Source organism: Pecten maximus, chromosome 12 (assembly GCF_902652985.1).
Source record: "Pecten maximus chromosome 12, xPecMax1.1, whole genome shotgun sequence".
Lineage (NCBI taxonomy): Eukaryota > Metazoa > Mollusca > Bivalvia > Pectinida > Pectinidae > Pecten > Pecten maximus.
Window position 1 is genome coordinate 32,696,229 of NC_047026.1, and position 26,402 is coordinate 32,722,630.

Below are 26,402 nucleotides of genomic sequence, written 5' to 3' on the forward strand. Positions count from 1 at the left end.
TCACCCCGAGGTTTTCAAATTTCTCTATCACACGAAGAACGGGTATGTAGATGTAAACGTTCTTAACGTTTGTATTTACATAAATACTCTCCCAGTTATACTGGAAACAGGTATGAAATACTTCACAATGAAAGACATAACAGTTGTTCTTGGTTTTGTTTATGAATAAGAAATATATTCGAGTTTCGGGAATGTTCACGAGTGACATTCATCATGAAAAACACGGATGCTTTAAAGACATTTTGTAAATATTTTTTTGCTAACATTCTTTGACAATGGATGATGTATTGCACGTAGCAATGTATAATGATTGTTAAAAACTACATTTGTTATATTTTCACGAGTTATATCTCTTAAAGCACGTAGCAATATATAATGATTGTTAAAAACTACATTTGTTATATTTTCACGAGCTATGTCTTAAAACAATTAAATACATGTATATATTTTAATAAAGTAAATATAAAAGATAATAAAATTCACACCAGATCATTTCTAATGTCAGTTCTGCAACACAAATAGACAAAAATAGACGTAAAATGTTGACACAACCTCCAAATCTACACAGGAGGTACACATATCAGCGATAATGACACTAGGGGTCCCCCAGACGTGATCGTTAACTACACGACGTTCAGTCTTACACTGGAGCTTAAACCAGGATCTTCAGTCTTAGACTGGAAAGTAAACCAGGATCTTCAGTCCTAGACTGGAATATAAACCAGGATCTTCAGTCTTAGACTGGAACTTAAACCAGGATCTTTACTTTTAGACTGGAATATAAACCAGGATCTTCAGTCTTAGACTGGAAAGTAAACCAGGATCTTCAGTCCTAGACTGGAATATAAACCAGGATCTTCAGTCCTAGACTGGAATATAAACCAGGATCGCCAGTCACAGACGGGAATATAAACCAGGATCTTCAGTCCTAGACTGGAATGTAAACCAGGAGTTTCAGTCTTAGTTTGGAATGTAACCAAGATCGCCAGTCACAGACGGGAATATAAACCAGGATATTCAGTCTTAGATTGAAATATAAACCAGGATCTTCAATCTTAGACTGGAATATAAACCAGGATCTTCAATCTTAGACTGGAATATAAACCAGAATATTTAGTCTTAGACTAGAACTTAAACCAGGATCTTCAGTCCTAGACTGGAATATAAACCACGAGTTTCAGTCTTAGACTGGAAGATAAACCTGGATCGCCAGACTAAGATTTGAATGTAAAGTGGATTATCAGTCTAAAACTAGAAACATTACTACAAGTCCGACATACATTATATGTACATTTGAAGTTTGTCTCTAAACAATACAATTGGAATTTAGCACCTGAAAGTATGAACTTTATAACGAGTATACGCTGACTAGTTATAGGAATCGTCAGTGAATCTGTTGGGGAGATTAGAACACAAACAGAACATTATTTTTATATATGTGTCAGTCCATGATTAATTCTGGATGTACTATTTTCAGAGGAATATTATCTTTTATCTGGTTTCATTTATGTCAGACAATAGAACTCTTAAGTCTTACCGAGACATTTTTTCAGAGCGGACAAGGGACGCTATGAATGGCACTTATTTAATGGAAATACAACATTTGAGTAGTTGCTGGAGGAAACAAAAAATAAAATGAAAGACAAGTTACTTGATAGAAGGAAGACAAGACAAAATATAAGGGAATACATCAAAACGAGGAAAGACGTTTTTCACTAAGGAGACAGAAAGACCAGATTTAAGATTAGAGTTACTAGGGAGACACACTCAATGACAGCAGCTTATGGAAGAGATAACCAAGCAAAAGGAAATATAACAGTTAACTGAGACATCAAAATAAAAGGATAAACAGCATGAACACCATACAAATAGGAAGTACTTTAGAAAATGTTCGCTCACTATAGCTCGTATGCACAACAATTTAACAGAACATTAACTAAAATGTACATCTGCGATTAAATATACATCGTATGTCGAACTGGCGGTCTATCAAGATAGATAACTACAAATCCTTGCATTGTGGAACCAGGCCCATTGGTCGAACCAGTATTCTTATCTCTTAGTTATCTTCATACCACTTGTATCAATCGCGTTTCGATATTCGTAGGTACTATTTGTAACATATTTCAACATAATACAATGTATATCTCGTGGTTAATTTCCTATCTTTCTATCGATAAAGGTCTAAATCAATACAACAAGTTGAAATTAAAAATTATTGGGATTACCAGTGTCGCAGTAAAGGTTTGTGGCATTACCAGTGTCACAGTAAAGGTTTGTGGCATTACAAGTGTCACAGTAAAGGTAAGTGGCATTACCAGTGTCGCAGTAAAGGTTAGTGGCATTACCAGTGTCACAGTAAAGGTTAGAGGCATTACCAGTGTCACAGTAAAGGTTTGTGGCATTACCAGTGTCACAGTAAAGGTTTGTGGCATTACCAGTTTCACAGTAAAGGTTAGTGGCATTACCGGTGTCACAGTAAAGGTTTGTGGCATTACCAGTGTCACAGTAAAGGTTAGTGACATTACCAGTGTCACAGTAAAGGTTAGTGGTAATACCAGTGTCACAGTAAAGGTTAGTGGCATTACCAGTGTCACAGTAAAGGTTAGTGGCATTACCAGTGTCACAGTAAAGGTTAGTGGCATTACCAGTGTCACAGTAAAGGTTAGTGGCATTAACAGTGTCACAGTAAAGGTTAGTGGCATTACCAGTGTCACAGTAAAGGTTATAGGGATTACCAGTGTCACAGTGAAGGTTATTGGGATTACCAGTGTCACAGTAAAGGTTAGTGGCATTACCAGTGTCACAGTAAAGGTTAGTGGCATTAATAGTGTCACAGTAAAGGTAAGTGGCATTACCAGTGTCACAATAAAGGTTATAGGGATTACCAGTGTCGCAGTAAAGGTTATTGGGATTATCAGTACCACAGTAAAGGTTATTGGGATTACCAGTGCCACAGTAAAGGTTAGTGGCATTGCCAGTGCCACAGTAAAGGTTAGTGGCATTGCCAGTGCCACAGTAAAGGTTAGTGACATTACCAGTGCCACAGTAAATGTTAGTGGCATTACCAGTGTCACAGTAAAGGTTAGTGGGATTACCAGTGCCACAGTAAAGGTCATTTGGATTACCAGTGCCACAGTAAAGGTCATTGGGATTACCAGTGTTATATTTAAGGTTATAGGGATCACCAGGGTTACATTGAACAGTCCCATGTATATTTCACTTTGGTAATTATTTCGATTCTTGATGCACCTATCGACTTTTGTTTTCTTTATATGTTATATAACATAATGGGACAATTGTTGACAAATGAACACAATAGAAGTGTATGTTACGCCTGACTTTCGTTGTCAGATGAGGAGAGATAAGGGGATATCGCGCGAGTTGGAGACGCACTTGTGATACATTTGTCCACCGTAGGTAATTCTGTCATGTTTCCGCTCACGTTTCCTCTCCTTGAACGTTTCATCGTTGTCCGCTTAAACTTTTCCTTCCTTGTGTCTGGTGGACGTGTGTATTTAACCTTAATATCAAAATCATTTTCTACCAAATCGTTTTCTACAAAGTCATTTTCTACATTTGATTTCAGATTTTCCATCTCTAAGTTTGATTCACTACTCCTTCCGTTTTGTTTCTTACGACTTTTTCGTTTTTGATTTTTCGAACTTTCCAGTCCCTGTGTAGTTTCTAGCAGGTTCTCTTTTGTTAAAGCTGTTGTACTGGTGTTTCTCTCACTTTGTTTTGCTTTCTTCTCCTTTTTTTGTCCTGTTGTTTCCTTATATTCAAACGTCCCTAAAATTTCATCTTTAAGCGAGCTCAACAAAGGGTTACTGTTCCTTCCTTTCTTTTTGTGTTTGTCGCCCAGTTGATTCATATTGATATTTTCCGGTTCGATCCTGTTCTTTTTCCTAGGATAAACCTCCCTGTTTCTCTCCTTTTCTTCTTGTTTTTTATCTCCTTCCCTGATTTAACTGTTTTTGTGTAACAGCAGGGTTTCCGTTTTCCTCGACATGATTTGGCCACATATTATTTGATAAATTAATGTTTGCCGTTTCTTCATCGTTGTCTTCGTCCGATTCCTGATCAAGATTTCTTGCCGACCTTCTTTCCATTCTTCTTTGTCTTCTTTTGTGAGCCATTGTATTGTCATTTTCAGGCTGATGGAGAGTGCTATTTTCGTCTTTTTCACTTTGCAAATCATCTTCAATCGTCAAAGGTTTGATTTGTTCGATACTGTCTTGTTTTGCCATCTTAGTAAACATCACTGCACGCGATGGCCCCTAAAATGCATGAAACAATTCTATTTTACATTAGAATAATAACATTTACATAGCAGTTACATCACATCTATACTAAAAGAAAAAGTACAGTTATCTTTATTAATTTACCACAATAAGTTGAAAGATCATAACCATTGTTGATATTTAAGCAATGAACAGTGGTTTTAATGTTGTTTGACTGTAGTTGCAAAAGAATATTTCTGACAAATCAGAAGAAAGTCAAAATTATAATTGAAGAGTTACTTACCTTAGGTACAATGTACCTGTCACTTGTAGGGAGTGTCAGTGGAGTCGTGTGTGGTATTGCGATGTACCTTGTTAGGTTGTGTCCCTGGGGTCGTGTATGACATTACTGTGTACCAGTAAGGTTGTGTCCCTGGAGTCGTGTATGATATTATAATGTACCAGTAAGGTTGTGTCCCTGGGGCCGTGTATGACATTACTGTGTACCAGTAAGTTTGTGTCCCTGAGGTCGTGTATGGCATTACTGTGTACCAGTAAGGTTGTGTCCCTGGGGTCGTGTATGACATTACTGTGTACCAGTAAGGTTGTGTCCCTGGGGTCGTGTATGACATTACTGTGTACCAGTAAGGTTGTATCCCTGGGGTCGTGTATGACATTACTGTGTACCAGTAAGGTTGTGTCCCTGGGGTCGTGTATGACATTACCATGTACCAGTAAGGTTGTGTCCCTGGGGTCGTGTATGACATTACTGTGTACCAGTAAGGTTGTGTCCCTGGGGTCGTGTATGGCATTACCGTGTACCAATAAGGTTGTGTCCCTGGGGTCGTGTATGACCTTACCATGTACCAGTAAGGTTGTGTCCCTTGGGTCGTGTATGACATTACTGTGTATCAGTAAGTTTGTGTCCCTGGGGTCGTGTATGACATTACTGTGTACCAGTAAGGTTGTGTCCCTGGGGTCGTGTATGACATTACTGTGTACCAGTAAGGTTGTGTCCCTGGGGTCGTGTATGACATTTCAATGTGCCAGTAAGGTTGTGTCCCTGGGACGTGTATGATATTACTGTGTACCAGTAAGTTTGTGTCCCTGGGGTCGTGTATGGCATTATAATGTACCAGTAAGTTTGTGTCTCTGGGGTCGTGTATGCCATTACCATGTACCAGTAAGTTTGTGTCCCTGGGGTCGTGTATGATATTACTGTGTACCAGTAAGTTTGTGTCCCTGGGGTCGTGTATGATATTACCGTGAACCAGTAAGGTTGTGTCCCTGGGGTCGTGTATGACATTATTGTGTACCAGTAAGTTTGTGTCCCTGGGGTCGTGTATGGCATTACCATGTACCAGTAAGGTTGTGTCCCTGGGGTCGTGTATGATATTACTGTGTACCAGTAAGTTTGTGTCCCTGGGGTCGTGTATGACATTATAATGTACCAGTAAGGCTGTGTCCCTGGGGTCGTGTATGACATTACTGTGTACCAGTAAGGTTGTGTCCCTGGGGTCGTGTATGACATTACTGTGTACCAGTAAGTTTGTGTCCCTGGGGTCGTGTATGATATTACCGTGAACCAGTAAGTTTGTGTCCCTGGGGTCGTGTATGACATTATAATGTACCAGTAAGGTTGTGTCCCTGGGGCCGTGTATGACATTACTGTGTACCAGTAAATGTGTGTCCCTGGGGTCGTGTATGACATCACCATGCACCAGTCATGGGGTCGGATGTAGTATTACAATGTAGTCGTTAGGTTGTGCCCCTAGGGTTGTATGTGGTATTACATTGTAGTTGTCAGGTTGTGCCGTTAGGTCCGTGTGTGGTACATTTGTTACAATGTAGTTGTCAGGTTTTGTCCCTAGGGTCGTATGTGGTATTACAATGTAGTTGTCAGGTTTTGCCCCTAGGGTCGTATGTGGTATTACAATGTAGTTGTCAGGTTGTTCCCCTAGGGCCGCGTGTAGTACGTTTTATTACAATGTAGTTGTCAGGTTTTGCCCCCAGGGTCGTGTGTGGTATTACAATGTAGTCGTTGTTAGGTCGTGTCCCTAGGGTCGTATGTGGTATTACAATGTAGTCGTTGTTAGGTTGTGTCTCTAGGGTCGTATGTGGTATTACAATGTAGTCGTTGTTAGGTCGTGTCTCTAGGGTCGTGTGTGGTATTACAATGTAGTCGTTGTTAGGTCGTGTCCCTAGGGTCGTGTGTGGTATTACAATGTAGTCATTGTAAGGTTGTGTCTCTAGGGTCGTATGTGGTATTACAATGTAGTTGTTGTTAGGTTGTGTCTCTAGGGTCGTATGTGGTATTACAATGTAGTTGTTGTTAGGTTGTGTCTCTAGGGTCGTGTGTGGTATTACAATGTAGTCGTTGTTAGGCCGTGTCTCTAGGGTCGTGTGGGGTATAGCAATGTAGTCGTTGTTAGGTCGTGTCTCTAGGGTCGTGTGTGGTATTACAATGTAGTTGTTGTTAGGTTGTGTCCCTAGGGTCGTATGTGGTATTATAATGTAGTTGTTGTTAGGTTGTGTCTCTAGGGTCGTATGTGGTATTACAATGTAGTTGTTGTTAGGTTGTGTCTCTAGGGTCGTGTGTGGTATTACAGTATAGTCGTTGTTAGGTTGTGTCTCTAGGGTCGTGTGTGGTATTACAGTATAGTTGTTGTTAGGTTGTGTCTCTAGGGTCGTATGTGGTATTACAATGTAGTCGTTGTTAGGTTGTGTCTCTAGGGTCGTATGTGGTATTACAGTATAGTCGTTGTTAGGTTGTGTCTCTAGGGTCGTATGTGGTATTACAATGTAGTTGTTGTTAGGTCGTGTCTCTGGAGTCGTATGTGGTATTATAATGTAGTTGTCAGGTTGTGTCTCTAGGGTCGTGTGTGATATTACAATGTAATTGTTGTTAGTTCGTGTATCTGGGGTCGTACGTGGTATTACAATGTAGTTGTTGTTAGTTCGTGTCTCTAGGGTCGTATGTGGTATTACAATGTAGTTGTTGTTAGGTCGTGTCTCTAGGGTCGTATGTGGTATTACAGTATAGTCGTTGTTAGGTTGTGTCTCTAGGTCGTGTGTGGTATTACAGTATAGTCGTTGTTAGGTTGTGTCTCTAGGGTCGTGTGTGGTATTACAGTATAGTCGTTGTTAGGTTGTGTCTCTAGGGTCGTATGTGGTATTACAATGTAGTCGTTGTTAGGTTGTGTCTCTAGGGTCGTATGTGGTATTACAATGTAGTTGTTGTTAGGTTGTGTCTCTAGGGTCGTATGTGGTATTACAATGTAGTTGTTGTTAGGTTGTGTCTCTAGGGTCGTGTGGGGTATAACAATGTAGTCGTTGTTAGGTTGTGTCTCTAGGGTCGTATGTGGTATTACAATGTAGTTGTTGTTAGGTTGTGTCTCTAGGGTCGTATGTGGTATTATAATGTAGTTGTTGTTAGGTTGTGTCTCTAGGGTCGTATGTGGTATTGCAATGTAGTCGTTGTTAGGTCGTGTCTCTAGGGTCGTATGTGGTATTACAATGTAGTTGTTGTTAGGTTGTGTCTCTAGGGTCGTATGTGGTATTGCAATGTAGTCGTTGTTAGGTCGTGTCTCTGGGGTCGTATGTGGTATTATAATCTGCATGTTATGTTACGGATAATTACGCTAAAAAAGGACAGTATTTTCTAACGGAGTGCATCTTCTAATCATAGGCCTTGGGTGTTGGTAATATTACGTGTATATTCATGCACGGAGAACCGGAGTTGTGTCCCCTTATTCACATCCCAAAATACTACCTGGTACACGAAGTTGTATAAGACGATTTATGTACCTACCCTTAAAGAGCGTTTGGAGTTAAGTCGGTCAAGCTTCACAGTGGTCATCTCCATGTGGTCACTGCTCAAAGTTTCCTCAATCTTATCTAGTCTGTTAGAAACATATGCATGTAACTTCTTTTACAATGGATCTAATATGTTCAGTAAGGATTATTGTTAAACCGTCGTTTAGATTTTAAACATGTTTTATGCAATGATATACACAATTGTCTAGAGAAGAGACATATTGTGAATAATTTCTGTGACTCACAGATAATCCATGACGTAATGTGGAAAATACATTTGATCAAATATAAATCCTATGTTAACCTGGTATACTTACCTGCTGACAATTTTCTGTATTTGTATTGTTAATGAAGTTTGCGTTTCCTTTAACTCTTTCTGAAACATGTTTTTCCGCTCTTCAATTTGCATCCGATTGACACGATGATACTCATTGTCTGAAATATGAGCACAACTCAGTTCGTATGATATTTCGACACGACGAGATTTCATGATGAATGTTAAGCCTTAAAAGTTAAGCACACTTTTTCGGAGCTTTTTGTCAATTTAATGGAAAAGGGGCGATAACTCGTACATATCCCCAACCTTAAGAACATGACTTTTAATTACCTTTTAGAGTGATCTGGTTTCCTAGTATTGTTTTCCTACATTTGCAGCAGAATATGAACCTCAGAAATCTCGCCATATGAACCAAGATAGAAAAAGGCGGTACAAAAACCGTCTTCAGCTGGTACTCATATGTTAAAAAGTACATGTTGTAGCGCCAAATAGCGGATGTCTTTTCGAATATCACGTTGTAAATGTTGCTGTAATGAAAAAAGACAATGTTAATGAAATGATGTTTTGCAAGTAATATACGACACCCCCTGCATCTATTCTGTTAGAATGTCAAACATTTATATATGAATACAAAGGTTAAATAACTTTTCTTTTCTCTTTAACCAAAACTTTTAACGTCAACACAGTGTAATAACATAGAATAGTTTAAAACTTTACCTGAAAATAGCAATCAGTAGGTTGAGAAGAAGGACATTCGACAACAATATGTAGATACCAAGGAATATATATACGAGACTATGTTGCTTCCGACAAAACTTAGCATCGTCAACGCAATCCGGATCATCTACAAAAATCAAATAAGAAGTCAGTAAGATAGAGACACAATCCCCAATCAGTATTCTGAACACGCCATTAAAGCTGAAGGCACACTGCTATATTATCTCACCACCTTGTTATATTTTGAAGGGTAATTAATAAACATATTTATAATGTGTTACCTTGCTATCTGATATAGTATTAAACCATACTACCCATAGTGAATACCGAACTGCTGATAATACATACATCTGTATTACACTGAGAAATATACCCCTTTGTAATATTTCCTGAGTAGCCGTTTATCTGGAAATCCTATGTCAGATAGATCACTGACAATGTTTCTCGAACATTTGCTATTAAACTGCGTACCAGCTATTTCATCTAATCCCACTTCGCCGTAAACTGTCCAGTAAGGTTGGTAGAAGATGTCCCTAATGATGTTCCAGGAAGGATGTCGCTCTGTATAGAGCAAGGCCTGACTAGATGTTCCATAGGCCACGATAAAGATCAGTAAGATCAGGAGGAACTGCAGCATGGACGCCGTCTAAAGTATTAAAATAACACGAATGGAAACATACACGAGTGGTTTTTTTTTTTTTTTATATAATTTATCAATATTCATGCATACAATTTATCAGTATTCAAGCATAAAATTTAGCATTTTCAATCATACCATTTATCAGTATCCAATCAACTCAGTATCCAATCAAATCAGTGCCCAATCATACCATGTATCAGTATACAGTTCATCCATAAACTTTTAACCCCCATGCTTTACTTCCATATGTTAAACTCGTAATTAACATAACTTATCATACCTGGTTATTTTGGCGGCAGAATTTTTTTCTCGCGACTACAGATCTCAAAAATCAACAAATCATCAACAATTCTGAACACAATTAAAAGTTTGAGCTGCCCCGTGATTAATACAAAAATAAACATAAGTACTCATTACCATTTCTTTTACCATGACGACCTGAGGTCCCAAAGTCTGATCGACAATGTACGCCTTGAATATTTTGAGTTGGAAGATGACGAGATTGATGGAATAGGCTATTTTTGTAAAGGTCTGGTCAGGCTCCAGGTGGTGGACACAGTAACCAAGAACAAACAATAGGGCATTCAGGGATTCCACAATGGTTGTCAGACCGATAAGGTCACGAAATGTCGCCCTCCAGCTGGCTGTTGGAAAGATCCCCAACTGGAAAAACAGCAACAAATAGCAAAAAGTAAAGACCGACCTCCAAAGATATCACATTGATTTAATCTATGCAGAAATACTTTCTAAACATTGTTGAAAATTGACAAAAAAAAAGTTATTTTATTTACAATTGTAGATGTCATTAACACTGATTTAAATCATCATTTGATATCTTACAAATCAGCAAAAAGAATAATAACATTGTATATTTGGCTTGAAATCATTAAAACGCGATATTATACTTGCATGATAAACTAGAATGAGAGATATAATATTACACCTACGGTATACAGTTCGTCCACCAACAGGGTGAGAATCCATGCCAGACAGACGCTCTCCATGATGGTGACGTATGCTTTCTTAAAGTCTACCAAAACCATATACACAAATAGTCCAAGAAACATGAAATACGTCATCTGAAAAACAAACAAACAAATAAATAGATAGCTTTTTTTTTAATGCAAATCAGTTCTGCTGGTAAAACTATGGCATATATCAAAGCATTTAAGATCCAAATCTTATTAATCTTAAAAGAAATAAGATACCTAAGGTTTATATGAGCTTTGCGATACTAAGCATTACTTTTTAAAAGTGTCGTTCTGTTCTCGACAAGAAAATTATAACTCTCTTGCTGCCCAGTTCCATATTATCCAAATATTAGGCATAAAGTCAACTTTAGCACCGAACTTCCTATATACCATGACTTACGTTATGATAAAAGAACTTTGTTCTCGGGGAGTTGAAGTAAAGTTTGAACTTTTGATACGTTCGCACGAGGAACTTTGATCCCCCTTTCCTTCCGTAAGTCTCATCTAAATCCTCTGTCTTCTGGAGAATATATGGAACCCTGACCTTCATGACAGGTGTAGCCACGAGAATTGGCATCACTTGTAACAAGACCATCTGAAAACCGTAAAGTATGTACAATTGTAATCATTTGTATAAAGGGATTTTAATTAGTCTTCATACCTGATCTCGTGTCCTTTTTATTATATGGGGCACCGTCCATAATTGTTATCGTCCAAGATCAGATCTACGGTACTGAAAAATGTTTAAATAGTATCTGATGGTTTTAACAAGGCAATGGGACTTTCGTTGTGATTACGATATAAGCTAGTTACTGAATACTCTCTTTATTATTACCCTTTTCACGTCCACAAATACTCCACCATTCCATATATCATCCATGAACTTCTGTACTGCCTGTGCTGCCATAAAGTTCTAAAACGAGACAAACATTTCCAGGAGAAAATTATTCTATTCAATAATCTTGTATTACATTATAAGTTCAATACACAGATTTATTCATGGGAGCGTTTAAGGAACGTTAGATATGTATATACATCCTGAAAAGTTATAGATTGAACAAAAGAATTAATTGAACTTTGTGATTGACAGAAACAACTACCGTCACATTTCCGCTCGCTGCCATCTGTAGAGCAGACAGTCCACCCCACACAGTCGACGGACAACACAACAGTAACTGGGTGAGATTCTCGTCTCCAACATTACAGGCACTTAGCAGCTGGATGGCCAAATCTTCGAACATCCTGCAACAGTTTGATTTAATGTCATAAAATAACTTTTCTTCGAACGTAAACAATATTAATTGATACTGCTATGAAGTATAAAAGCAACGTTGGCCATAAATACATTTACACAGCAGGGGTAATTCTTACCGAGTCTTGTGCTTACGGCTAAATATGTTGTTAACTTTTGGAGTAGAGAATTAAAAAAAAACATCTATCGATGAATACTTTGTAAAGTGTAAAAAATGAAAATAGCGAACATGGAAGCCAAATGCTAGATACAGAGGGTTACGTACTTTTTGTTGATTTCTAGTTGTTCTTTCTCATTCTGAAATCTGTCGTCGATCTGGGATTTCATTGTCTCCGATAGGTAACACATGGCAATAGCACTCTGCAACGGCTCCTGTCGTAACTTCCGCCAAGCAAATTTAGCGATATCTGGCCTAGAAATCAATTACATCATCACAGTTGAAGGTGTAAGATTACAATCAAGTAAGGCTATGGGACCTTATGGCCATTTTTGTATTGGTTACCTTCAAATTACAAATGCAAAATATCAGCCAGTTCTATTTTGTTGATTACTGAACAGTTCAAAATACGGTCTTAATCTTTGCGAGAGAAAAAAAACAAAGCTAAGAAACATATATGTTCATATCATGTATCGCTCTAGATATTTTTAGGGTCGAATGAGATCTACTAAATAAGTAATCTAATGAATGAATAGATATGAAATAAAATAGTTCGTTTGTCAGGCCAATGTGTAGAAACTGCATCCTCATACCCTTTGTCTTCATTCAATACTTTATTTTATCGGATAGTTTCGTAGGACAGGATCTCCAACACATGTATTTTTCAGTTGTGTTTGCTTATAGGCATTTTGATAGTCAAGTTATCAATATAATTGATTTTTGCTTGTGTGAGAATAACGTGTTCAATGTTCGTCAGCATTACTATTGGTTTCGTTGGCACTATCGCAATTCTCGTGCTGGTACTATCCCAGTTTTCACCCCTTGGCACTATCCCAGTTCATGAAACTCGGTAAGAATCATGATGATGTACATGTATATAACTCTGAATTCTGCTGTTTTTGTTTTCATTTTTTTTCAATTTTTCACTTTTAATTTCATATTCGAATGGCGTATTCTTGCCACCTTGGTTTTAACAAAATATATACAAGAATAAGAGTCTTTGTATATTAGCATATATTTCATATATACCTTAGGAAGATAACAGCCCAGATCAGAAGATGTTTGTACGGGTAGGAGTAGTTTCCTGGACGTTCTGGCAACAAAGCTCTCATGTTGCTTTTGTCAGTTTTCTGCTGCAGTTCAAATTCTGTAGCCACAAAATCATCTTCATACCTGTCAAACAGGTTCTTCAACACTCGTACTATAACCTTTCGGTCTGATATGGCCTTTACTTCGTCTGATTTCTTTTCATCTCGATAAAGGTATGTTGGAGCTATGTCTTCCCAGATAGTCATTCCGTAATCATAACATGCCTGCAATTTAAAAACAATTTACATATGGCGTATTGTATTTTTGTTTGTTTGGTTGTTTTGGGTTTTTTTCGTTGTTTTTCCAATGATAATTTTTTCACAAGTCCACACTACTTACCCTCTCGTAGAGCTGATGGAGATTTTTGCTTATGAAGTTATTGAAGTCGACAATTGTAATTTCTTTGCCTATGAGCTCTTCAATCCAGTCCAGTCGATTCTCCTGAGTAGTTATGGCTGTCAACAGAGTTTCATGGAACATCTCTGTATCACAGGCTGAAAAGATAGCGTGTAGTCAGATTTAAGATCGACCAAATCATTGTTTCATGATCATTGGAATACGTAGAAATACTCCTTGGTCACCTAATGCAAATATCATTTTTGAATGTACTATACATCTTATTTCATAGCTTTTTCTTTGACAATGTTTGAACCCCCATTCAAAACTAAACTTGTCGCGTCGTCTAAACAATACAATAATTTAATTCCAAGCATAATGCTGAAACACTCGAGCGTCTTGGCATCTTTATTTCTGAAATATGTGTCTATGTGAATGACATACAATCAAGGTGTTGAGTAAGTAGTTCCTGGACTTGTTCGTTCTTGAGCATATTCCATTCCACCGCTAGACTCAGGATTCTGCTCAGTCTCTTCGGGTGTCCTAGGAGATACAAAATACGTATACATGTATTTGTACTTACACGTCCTTCACATTACATACAGAGTCCAGGACATATTGACCAGAAATGTAAAGGTAAGAATACTTTCAGCGTTATCATACGTAACAAAAAAAAATAATTTGAAGCTTGAAAATTTGAATAGATATTTTCGTCTCAAAGCGATTGATGAATTATCAATGGCCATTTGGCTTTAATCAGCCTTTCATCTTTCTCAACTTCCAGAAACAGCCACCGGAGGTGCAATTTCGGCACTAATAACTTCCAGACTGCCCTATCACGTACACATTAAAAGCTTAGTCGAATTGAACACAACTGAGTGAAGTTACTTGTTCAAGGATATAACATATTGTGGATGCCTTGACCAGAACTAGCGACTCTTTGGTCATGTGGCCTTATTTCCTAACACTAGACCATCGTGCCGCCACAGTTATAGAGAGGACAATGGTTTTATGTAAAAGAATATTACGTGTGCTGCTGTTGAGGAGGACTGTGAGAATCTTGTTGTTGAAATCGACTTCTTTCTCCAAATCGCATACAGCAAAACATTCTTCACTGTCCTGATACAGAAAGTTGCGTATCATAAACATCTAAAATCTGTTTAAATCAACGGTTTTTAATTCTCCGTTACTACCCAATACCGTTATGTTCTTACTGTCTGTTTTATGCTTCCTTTTCAATTATTTTGATAAGATACACAGTTGTATTACGTTCCAATGTTTCTATCACATCTATGAAAACTACATACACATTTAAGACGATACTAGAGATAACATAAGCAGTATTGATACAGCATTAATTATCTGCTAATATACTCTTGGCCATCAATTTCCATTAATAGTCATGCATAAACTTTCCAACTTGTCATTTAGCAAAAATGCATGATTTTAAAAATGCATTCTTTGCATGTGTAACTGTTGTTGTAAATGTGACTTACGGTTTGGAGATTTTGATACAGTTCCTTCAGCTGACAAGATATTCGCGATTTCTCACGTTCTGTGTAGGTTCGAGAGACAGAAATATATTGGAAGAAATCTTCTACAAAATCACTGAAATAAGGGAAAAAAAACATAAACTGGATTTATCTTAGTACTAAATTTTTTTTTTTTTTATTTCAATATACTTCGAACAAGAACAAAATCTGTATACAATATATCGAGTAACAATCAACATATAAGCAAAGATAGACAACTCTATCAGTCATTTTTGTTCAACAAAATATCTTACCAGGAGTCCATGGCTTAGAGCTGATGATAAATATTCCATAGGAGGATATCAACTTTGTATATCTAAACCACATGTATCGGCAATAACAAACACGCAGTATAGTTTGTACTATTGTTAGGACTAGCATCAATTTGAATAAAATACTGAGTTCTAGAGCTCTATAGTATCTTAATGTGACTCGGCGTTTTGTAAACCATTCAAATGATAAAAATCACTTATTCACACTGCTGGTATTATTTCCGCGATATTGTCGCATAATTTATACAGAGATGATAAATACACTATTTATCAAGACATGTGAAAATAATAAATTTGGACACTATTTACGAGAGAGTGTATTGGGGCTTTCTTTCTTGTTTAGATTTTAAGACAAGGAACATTAAAGAATTCATCACATAACATCAAATAAAAAAGGCAGTTGTCCATGTTTAACTTCCAAGAAATCATATTCTGCTCAATATGAAGTTGTGTTATATATATTTACCCAAACTCCAAACTAGGGTTATTCGCGTTGGCGATGAATCCTGCTAGGCCGTCGGTACCCTTTATTACCAATACTGGTAATTTTGCCTTCAAAGCGAGGTCAATATATGTCAGTGTTGACTCATTTCCTCCTGCCAGAACGATGACCACTGGTGCAGAGAGCTGCGCGTGTTCTGCTGGAAAATTATATATATATACAGTAATTTTAAACGAGGTGAATCCGAGTTTTAATGAAGGGGAAACAAAACCTGTTATTATCTCGAAATTATTTTATCTTCGGCTACTTTAAAATTTTTACTTTTTTAAGTTTAACATATTAGGAATATCCATACGTATATAAGTTGAAGGATTTTGCGAAAGTCATATAATAACGAAGCACCTTGATTATACTAATGGCAAACATACTAAATTGTTTATACGCGTTTTTTCTCAATAAGATGACAGTTAGATAAAGTAGAGCCAAACACAAATTAAACTGCATCATACAGCTGTTTCGTCATTTGTCAGTGAGGCATGTAAGTAGAAGGTGACAGTTGACGATAAAAAAAGTCGACAGAAATGTCAAAATATAGACAGAGAGCAGCAATCACCACATAAAACGTTAAAACTGTATCTTTGTATTTATACAGTCCCTGTTTCCATGTACCTGTATGCTCGTCTTCATTCAGTTCCATCAGTTTCTGTTCTATTCGGTGTCGATACTTCATCACTTTCTCTGTATACTCCCCAACAAGGGCATCACTGTAATACCTGGCCTTGTCGTGAGCAAAGTCTACAAACATGTGGTAACCTAGTCCGTGACATAGTCGTGTGTCACCTCTGGTCATGATGTCCACGTTCCACTTACTTTGTTTTTGTGAGGTGCGCTGTAAAGGTATGAAAGTATTTGATTGATCATTACATCATAGCATCAGACTTTAGTCTTAATAATGTATCTAAAAATCAGAAAATACCGACATGCAAACGAAACCGTTATACTCAAAATCGATAAACCAGGGAAAATATGAAAGAAATATAGATAAGTATTGCGAACATTGAAGAGGTACAAAGATAGAGAAGCGATACGTGTTCTATACATTTTAATATTAGTTTTGTTTCATCTTCACCTATGAACATAACAATGAATTGATCAATCGATAATATTTGACCCGATTAGATGGGTAGACGGCTTACAAATGATATAAAAGATAATGCACAAAGAGTATAATCATTGTTTTTTTTTTTGTATTTATCGCCTCTCTATTTTGATACGTCTCAGAATATTTGAATGTCTATTGATAGAGAATGTCCAATTAACGTAATCGTTACTGTATCAGTACATGGTGTTAAAAATATGGAATGAGTTATTAAAAACAATGATATCTCATCCCAACAAACCGAAAAAGTTCTTGGATCTGCTATGAGCATGTTCTTTTCTTTGATCATATTCCACGGCGACAGTCCGATTACAGGAACCCTCCGCTGCTTGTAGGACTGATCCATCTTGCTGAACACTTTGTCCACTGATTTCGTTATACCTTCGTCTAAACCGGAAGTCATCACCATCGCATCAGCATCACGGGAAAACTTCAACCAGGAATACAAACATGCTTATGTTGTTTTTTTGTCTTTCAGTAGAATATCGATCTATATGTATAATTTTGGATGTTTAATTTCGTCTAACACATGGTGCTAAATCGACGTGGAAGAAAAATGCTCAGCTCAGATGTTTTCCTCATTAAAAAAGGGCGATATAGCACCATATTGACCTCAGTTTTTATATTACATTTATACATATTTACCAGTAACTTTATTATATATTTGTAACGAAAATACTATAAACTTATGCAACAGTAAAAATACATTATTACAAGTCATACATATAATTTTCACTTGTTCTATAAACATATAAATTGAAATACACTTATACAATAGGTATTACAATAAAGAAATTATAACTAACCTGAACAAGTTTAGACTGAAAATTCCTCCAAAGCTTTAGTGGAATCTCGTCGCCAACAACGGATATAACCAAACCAGCATCTTTAATCTTCCAGTACCTCGAAAAATGCTCGAGTATCTTTCCCGGGTCATCCCTAGTAGCTACTTGAACATACTGAAGTATAATAGAAAGAATTTGTCTGTTTGGATTGCTGGTTTTGATACCTTTTTACAAAGCTGTTTTTATATTCCAGAATAGATATTATTATAAGATAACTTGCTGTGTAACTCATCACCTAATGCATTTTTATAAGCACTAATTAATATATATAAAGTGTAACGAACCTTGAGTGAGTTGATCCGATTCCTCCATATTTTGCCACAGTATAATGAGTTTCTTAACGACTGGGGCCCTCCTACAAACGAATCGTATACACTGGTTAGGTGATCGCTTGTTATCTGTTCTTGAACCATTGTTTACAATCAAGATGTGAAATATCAAAGTTATCATGTAATGTAACAGAAGGAAGGCTATTTCAGCCAATATAAGGTATATCTTTATACCAGAAGGGGATGTCAGAAGGGTAGACTACCCTGATTAATTAACGGTATGTATTTATGTCAGAAGGGTAGATTACCCTAATTGAGTAACGGTATGTATTTATGTCAGAAGGGTAGATTACCCTCATTAATTAACGGTATGTATTTACGTCAGAAGGGTAGATTACCCTAATTAATTAACGGTATGTATTTATGTCAGAAGGGTAGATTACCCTCATTAATTAACGGTATGTATTTACATCAGAAGGGTAGATTACCCTCATTAATTAACGGTATGTATTTATGTCAGAAGGGTAGACTACCCTTATTAATTAACGGTATGTATTTACGTCAGAAGGGTAGATTACCCTCATTAATTAACGGTATGTATTTACGTCAGAAGGGTAGATTACCCTCATTAATTAACGGTATGTATTTACGTCAGAAGGGTAGATTACCTCATTAATTAACGGTATGTATTTATGTCAGAAGGGTAGATTACCCTAATTGATTAACGGTATGTATTTATGTCAGAAGGATAGATTACCCTCATTAATTAACGGTATGTATTTACGTCAGAAGGGTAGATTACCCTAATTAATTAACGGTATGTATTTACGTCAGAAGGGTAGATTACCCTCATTAATTAACGGTATGTATTTACGTCAGAAGGGTAGATTACCCTCATTAATTAACGGTATGTATTTATGTCAGAAGGGTAGATTACCCTCATTAATTAACGGTATGTATTTACGTCAGAAGGGTAGATTACCCTCATTAATTAACGGTATGTATTTATGTCAGAAGGGTAGACTACCCTTATTAATTAACGGTATGTATTTATGTCAGAAGGGTAGATTACCCTCATTAATTAACGGTATGTATTTACGTCAGAAGGGTAGATTACCCTCATTAATTAACGGTATGTATTTATGTCAGAAGGGTAGACTACCCTTATTAATTAACGGTATGTATTTACGTCAGAAGGGTAGATTACCCTCATTAATTAACGGTATGTATTTACGTCAGAAGGGTAGATTACCCTCATTAATTAACGGTATGTATTTACGTCAGAAGGGTAGATTACCTCATTAATTAACGGTATGTATTTATGTCAGAAGGATAGATTACCCTAATTGATTAACGGTATGTATTTACGTCAGAAGGGTAGATTACCCTCATTAATTAACGGTATGTATTTACGTCAGAAGGGTAGATTACCCTAATTAATTAACGGTATGTATTTATGTCAGAAGGGTAGATTACCCTCATTAATTAACGGTATGTATTTATGTCAGAAGGGTAGATTACCCTCATTAATTAACGGTATGTATTTACGTCAGAAGGGTAGATTACCCTAATTAATTAACGGTATGTATTTATGTCAGAAGGGTAGATTACCCTCATTAATTAACGGTATGTATTTACGTCAGAAGGGTAGACTACCCTTATTAATTAACGGTATGTATTTACGTCAGAAGGGTAGATTACCCTCATTAATTAACGGTATGTATTTACGTCAGAAGGGTAGATTACCCTCATTAATTAACGGTATGTATTTACGTAAGAAGGGTAGATTACCTCATTAATTAACGGTATGTATTTATGTCAGAAGGGTAGATTACCCTCATTAATTAACGGTATGTATATATGTCAGAATGGTAGATTACCCTCATTAATTAACGGTATGTATTTATGTCAGAAGGGTAGATTACCCTCATTAATTAACGGTATGTATGTATGTCAGAAGGGTGGATTACCCTCATTAATTAACGGTATGTATATATGTCAGAATGGTAGATTACCCTCAATAATTAACGGTATGTATTTATGTCAGAAGGGTAGATTACCTCATTAATTAACGGTATGTATTTATGTCAGAAGGGTGGATTACCCTCATTAATTAACGGTATGTATTTATGTCAGAAGGGTGGATTACCTCATTAATTAACGGTATGTATTTATGTCAGAAGGGTGGATTACCCTAATTAATTAACGGTATGTGTTAATGTCAGAAAGGCTAACTACTCTATGTAATTTAAGGTATGTGTTTATGTCAGAAGGGGAACTGTTATATCGGAAGGCTACCCTCATTGATTAATCGTATGTATTTATGCTGAAGGTCATATTACGCTTATCAATTAAAGGCATGCATTAACAATATATGGCTGCATATGAGAAGGGGACACTACTATTATTGATTAAAGCATGCATTTATGTCAGAAGGGGAGATATTACTTTCCTCAATATAAGGTACATGGGAATGTTAATATTATATAAAGGTATGTATGTAGGTCAGAACGAGTAACTACTCAAAGTAATGTAAGAATCATAAATCGAGAAGACTTCACATATCCTATAAACACATCCACTACTTACTATAATCTTTCCGGTGTTCAACATTTGTTTGTCCACACTTGCAGCTAAAAGATAGTACAATGTCGATATTTAGTATCAAGACACATAACTTCTATAGCGAGGAATGCATACTCATTGTTGTAATGATATGTAAAATATATACATTTGTAGTGACGGGACTGTACAGGTGTATATGGTAGTGACGGGACTGTACAGGTGTATACTATGCCACTATGTATAGAGACTGGTCGCTATTTTAAACCTGCAATACAATTATGTGATAGACTGTGTACATATTGTAAATCTAAATCTGTTGAATCTGAAATTCATTTTTTATGCGAGTGTGATTATTATAATGAATTCCGGGAACCTCTTTTTATAAAGGCTAATGACATCTAATCAGATTTTTTAGATATGTGTTCGAAAGATAAATTTATATTTTTAATGAATGAGGCATCTCTGCAGTGTTTTATAGCTAGAGCAGTGTTTTTATGTATGAGAAAACGTCGTTCTTTTAATCATGATTGATTTGTGTTAATGTTGTATATTAATTTCTGTGTCTTGTAAGCCAAATACTGGCTGGGCAATTTATAAATCATGCATTGTTTTAGTTAAAACTATTATGTATGTATTTTAAAATGTGTGACACGCTCATAAAGTATTTATTATTATCTTTATATTATTATTATGTATATGGTAGAGACGGGACTGTACAGGTGAACATGGAAGTGACGGGGCAGTACAGGTGTATATGGTAGCGACGGGACTGTACAGGTGTATATGGTAGTGACGGGACTGTACAGGTGTATATGGTAGTGACGGGACTGTACATGTGTATATGGTAGTGACGGGACTGTACAGGTGTATATGGTAGTGACGGGACTGTACAGGTGTACATGGTAGTGACGGGACTGTACAGGTGAACATGGAAGTGACGGGACTGTACAGGTGTACATGGAAGTGACGGGGCAGTACAGGTGTATATGGTAGTGACGGGACTGTACAGGTGTACATGGTAGTGACGGGACTGTACAGGTGAACATGGAAGTGACGGGACTGTACAGGTGTACATGGAAGTGACGGGGCAGTACAGGTGTATATGGTAGTGACGGGACTGTACAGGTGTATATGGTAGTGACGGGACTGTACAGGTGTATATGGTAGTGACGGGACTGTGCAGGTGTATATGGTAGTGACGGGACTGTACAGGTGAACATGGTAGTGACGGGACTGTACAGGTGAACATGGTAGTGACGGGACTGTACAGGTGTATATGGTAGTGACGGGACTGTGCAGGTGTATATGGTAGTGACGGGACAGTACAGGTGTACATGGTAGTGACGGGACTGTACAGGTGTACATGGTAGTGACGGGACAGTACAGGTGTACATGGTAGTGACGGGACTGTACAGGTGTACATGGTAGTGACGGGACTGTACAGGTGTACATGGTAGTGACGGGACTGTACAGGTGAACATGGTAGTGACGGGACTGTACAGGTGTATATGGTAGTGACGGGACTGTACAGGTGTATATGGTAGTGACGGGACTGTACAGGTGTATATGGTAGTGACGGGACTGTACAGGTGTACATGGTAGTGACGGGACTGTACATGTGTATATGGTACGGACTGTAAGGTGAACATGGTAGTGACGGGACTGTACAGGTGAACATGGTAGTGACGGGACTGTACAGGTGTACATGGTAGTGACGGGACAGTACAGGTGTACATGGTAGTGACGGGACTGTACAGGTGTACATGGTAGTGACGGGACTGTACAGGTGAACATGGTAGTGACGGGACTGTACAGGTGTATATGGTAATGACGGGACTGTACAGGTGTGTATATGGTAGTGACGGGACTGTACAGGTGAACATGGTAGTGACGGGACTGTACAGGTGAACATGGTAGTGATGGGACTGTACAGGTGAACATGGTAGTGACGGGACTGTACAGGTGTATATGGTACGGACTGTACAGGTGAACATGGTAGTGACGGGGCTGTACAGGTGTATATGGTACGGACTGTAAGGTGAACATGGTAGTGACGGGACTGTACAGGTGAACATGGTAGTGACGGGACTGTACAGGTGTACATGGTAGTGACGGGACTGTACAGGTGTATATGGTAGTGACGGGACTGTACAGGTGTATATGGTAGTGACGGGACTGTACAGGTGTATATGGTAGTGACGGGACTGTACATGTGTATATGGTAGTGATGGGACTGTACAGGTGTATATGGTAGTGATGGGACTGTACAGGTGTATATGGTAGTGACGGGACTGTACAGGTGTATATGGTAGTGACGGGACTGTACAGGTGTATATGGTAGTGACGGGACTGTACATGTGTATATGGTAGTGACGGGACTGTACAGGTGAACATGGTAGTGACGGGACTGTACAGGTGTATATGGTAGTGACGGGACTGTACAGGTGAACATGGTAGTGACGGGACTGTACAGGTGTATATGGTAGTGACGGGACTGTACAGGTGAACATGGTAGTGACGGGGCAGGTGATAAACACTGAGTATATATCAAGGGAAGCTTACATTTTTGTATTAGAAAGCATTCCTTCCTGTCCATCCTCCTCGTCAAACTGGCCACAACAAAATTCATGGAAGTGTGAAGAGACAAATCCCAGCTCGTCATCTCTGTTCTAGTTTACAGACACCGAATAAAAAAAAAAAAAAAAAAACAAAAACAACAGTTTAATCAATGTTCAGAGGTAAAGTGACAAGCTAGTGTTGTGTCTGGAGAAAGAAAGAAAGAAAGAAAGAAAGAAAGAAAGAAAGGGTAATAATCCCCCTCGCCTGTTTGTCTTTTGGATACTATCTTAAGTGTTATGTTAATCGAGAGAGCTGTATTAAAATGTTTGTAATTTCAAGTTATTAGTATTTATATCATAATATATAATTTATGATTTAAATGAGAGACCAGTGGTTGATGATAATAATAGTTTAGAAGTTTTTCATAAATGTGCAACATGATCAAAGTATGTCAGTTAATACAATCGCTACCTTCATGACAAAAAGAAATGACGGCAATTCATTTTAGTAACAGTGTATGAGCACGACGACCACCAAACAGTGTTACCAATAGGTTGTCCATATTACATACCTCTAAAATATATAATTATCACGAGTATTGAACCCAAACAGATTATATGCGTATCCGATACATGAAAACGCCAAATTGCGAAGAAAAAGGATGGAAATTGGATAAAGTGAAGACAACATACCTTTATTTGGGCAATGTCATCATTCTGTTTCCGTTGGACAATTGGGATTGACGTGGTATCCATCTTTTGAGTATAAGTACTACAAAGATCAGTTTTATTACCTTAAAATGACATGCTACTAGTTGCTACTATTAGTTTTGAGACTAGCACGACTCACGATAATATTTACAATTTGACTTATTAACAATTTACGTTTACAGAAAACAATCTTGTGGTCGACGACATCATCTGTAATCATGTAAGTATGTTGTCAATCGTTACAATAGTTCTAAAACAGCCTATTTATAAAGATGTTTATTTCTGTCATATATCTATGTCAACATAGGATAACATATTTATAAATACTGAATAAACACGCCCAGCGACTAACAGTAGAGTAAAGCCCAGTCATTGTACATATCATAAAGGGTATTTCAATAGTTATATTACATGTACCCAGATTTAAGAGGCCAGGTATGTTACCCGACGAGTTTAAATCTGCTTGTAGGTAACATCATAATATGTACGTGGACACAAGCTATTTACAGTACTACCTATCTCCACATTCATATAATATGTATCTGAATTGATTTATGGTCAGTGTATTATCGAGGTCTTGCTGTATAGGACAGCACAGGGGGACATTGAGTAGAAGGCTAGGTCATTTCTTGTGGAAAACATGTCCGTGAAGTATTTACTAACTGTGTTGAAATGATAAATCAGATCTGTTCAAACTGGTTGTAATCCTTTAGTTACGTTGTAATCAAACACAATCTTACAATATCACGTTTCCTCTCCAACTAAAGAGTATGTCGGTCTTGGTAGGAAATACCTTTTTTGGAAGAGTAAATTTGAAATAATTGCAAATCTTTGTTAAAAGTTGAATCTATGTGTTATTACCTCAAAATAATTGGAAATAATTCATTTTGCATATTACAATTTAGATAATTATAACCTACCTGTATGTTTATATCAATGATAGCTCTGTGTTAATTATATATCATTAATAACTTATATTGATCACGTGTCTCCACAGTTACTTACCTTACACATAAATACTATTCCCCAACTCAATTGCATGTATGTAGACAGTATTGTAAACACCTAGATAATATTACCCAATCTATCTCTTATGTTCATTATATATTTACTCGATTACCTTAATGATAGCCCATGTCTATTAATTTACTCATTTACCTTCCTGTAAACGACACACACTCAAAACGTCGTTAACTCAAACTCTGATAAACCATGTTTAAGTTGAAGTAAAAATTCAGTTCGGGCATTAAAATTCTATAAAGAATAAACTCAGTTACCTGGGATACTCGGGATATATAAAAGTTTCAAACAACAGCCGCTGACTTCGAAATAGTGAAATACAAACATTTTATGTATATATATTGACCAACATACTGTCGATATATCTAACTAAAAACATTCATGACAAATATTGATCTACCCAATTACCAGCTTATAATACATGTACTATTATTTTCAAGACGTTAAACAGATGTACGCTAAATTACATATACAGTCATGTTGCCCAATACCGTATATTACTTACTGGCTAGATCAATAACTATATAATAGGATGTCAGTTTTACCAAATTTTAATCTACTACCTAAAAATCTGGAAATATTTCCTCATACACTTTGACTCGAACCCATTTTCAGGTCATCTGTGATAACAATGCTATGCTATCTATTGTGTTGTTTATTATATGATATCATAGATCTCAAAGTAGTGCCTGGATCAGTTCATTTACGGCGGTATAAAGCATATGTAACATCGATCACTAACGATATAAATAATTAATCAACATACCTTTACGGGAAACTCAGCTATTTTCCAATACTCGCTGACGTTTCCTTCTTCTTAAAGCCATTTTATATGTATACAAAGTCGTGATTTAAAGACACTATATGACACGTAACAACACAATAACAATCGGTCAAATACGTGTGTATGTACCAAGTAGTATATCAGTGTTTTTAAAAGTAATCCTACAAACAGACCGGAGTGTGTATGGCACTGGCATGTCTCTAATCTGGCACGAATACACAGACAATACACACCGGCCGCTACATGAACGGTACACACACCATTTACGGGTTTATACTTTTTATTAGGGGTGGGGGTTTTAACTACCCATTCATGTGTCTTCGAGACTGTCGCATTCGGGGTAATAATTAGGTGTATGCATGCATAACACGGGACAATCAATTAATCATGGCTTATGTACATGCAAAATACCATTGGGGCCGTTGAACCATGAATGAAACTTCTTTCAGTATTTGACAAATGTCAGTCGATTAGAATAAGGTTAAGTTATGTTGTATTCAAATGAATAACTTATAATATATAGATGGTTTCAATTGGAGTAACTATAACAGTAAGGGTCCAAACAAATACAATAATCAATAAGTACATGTATACCATGTTGTTCCATATCGTTGAGTTTTGTTGTGTAAAAGAAAGATATTTTCTGATTGGCTGCATAAAGCATTGTTAGCTTACTGAGATATTATGGTGAATAACCTGTCGTTCCTAAAACACCCTTCCGTAGCCTGCGCGTCTCTGAAGTTAAACATGCCAATATCTGGAAGTTG

General features: G+C 37.1%; 1 protein-coding gene across 1 annotated transcript; it reads right to left on the reverse strand.

Annotated features, from left to right (window-relative positions):
* Positions 1–391: 391 nt before the first annotated feature.
* Positions 392–25,869, reverse strand: LOC117339663 (transient receptor potential cation channel subfamily M member 2-like). Its single transcript, XM_033901377.1, has 26 exons — positions 25,618–25,869; positions 23,814–23,892; positions 23,125–23,231; positions 20,587–20,630; positions 18,013–18,083; positions 17,690–17,842; positions 17,125–17,313; positions 16,394–16,613; positions 15,749–15,923; positions 14,975–15,086; positions 14,507–14,597; positions 13,923–14,021; positions 13,482–13,636; positions 13,083–13,366; positions 12,162–12,308; positions 11,745–11,886; positions 11,480–11,557; positions 11,045–11,239; positions 10,621–10,752; positions 10,091–10,336; positions 9,505–9,679; positions 9,034–9,160; positions 8,647–8,843; positions 8,357–8,474; positions 8,035–8,125; positions 392–4,280 (listed from the first exon to the last, which is right to left on the reverse strand). The coding sequence occupies exons 2-26, from the start codon at positions 23,874–23,876 to the stop codon at positions 3,951–3,953; spliced, it is 3,741 nt and encodes a 1,246-aa protein (XP_033757268.1). The 5' UTR covers positions 23,877–23,892; positions 25,618–25,869; the 3' UTR covers positions 392–3,950.
* Positions 25,870–26,402: the final 533 nt, after the last annotated feature.

Excerpts from the sequence above, each read along its gene's own strand:
- LOC117339663 (XM_033901377.1), bottom strand. The coding sequence starts at position 23,876 with ATGGATACCACGTCAATCCCAATTGTCCAACGGAAACAGAATGATGAC. Across the intron at positions 11,558-11,744 it reads CAGCGAGCGGAAATGTGACG|AACTTTATGGCAGCACAGGC; the intron begins GTAGTTGTTTCT and ends GTCTCGTTTTAG. Across the intron at positions 8,844-9,033 it reads CTACTGATTGCTATTTTCAG|CAACATTTACAACGTGATAT; the intron begins GTAAAGTTTTAA and ends TTTTCATTACAG.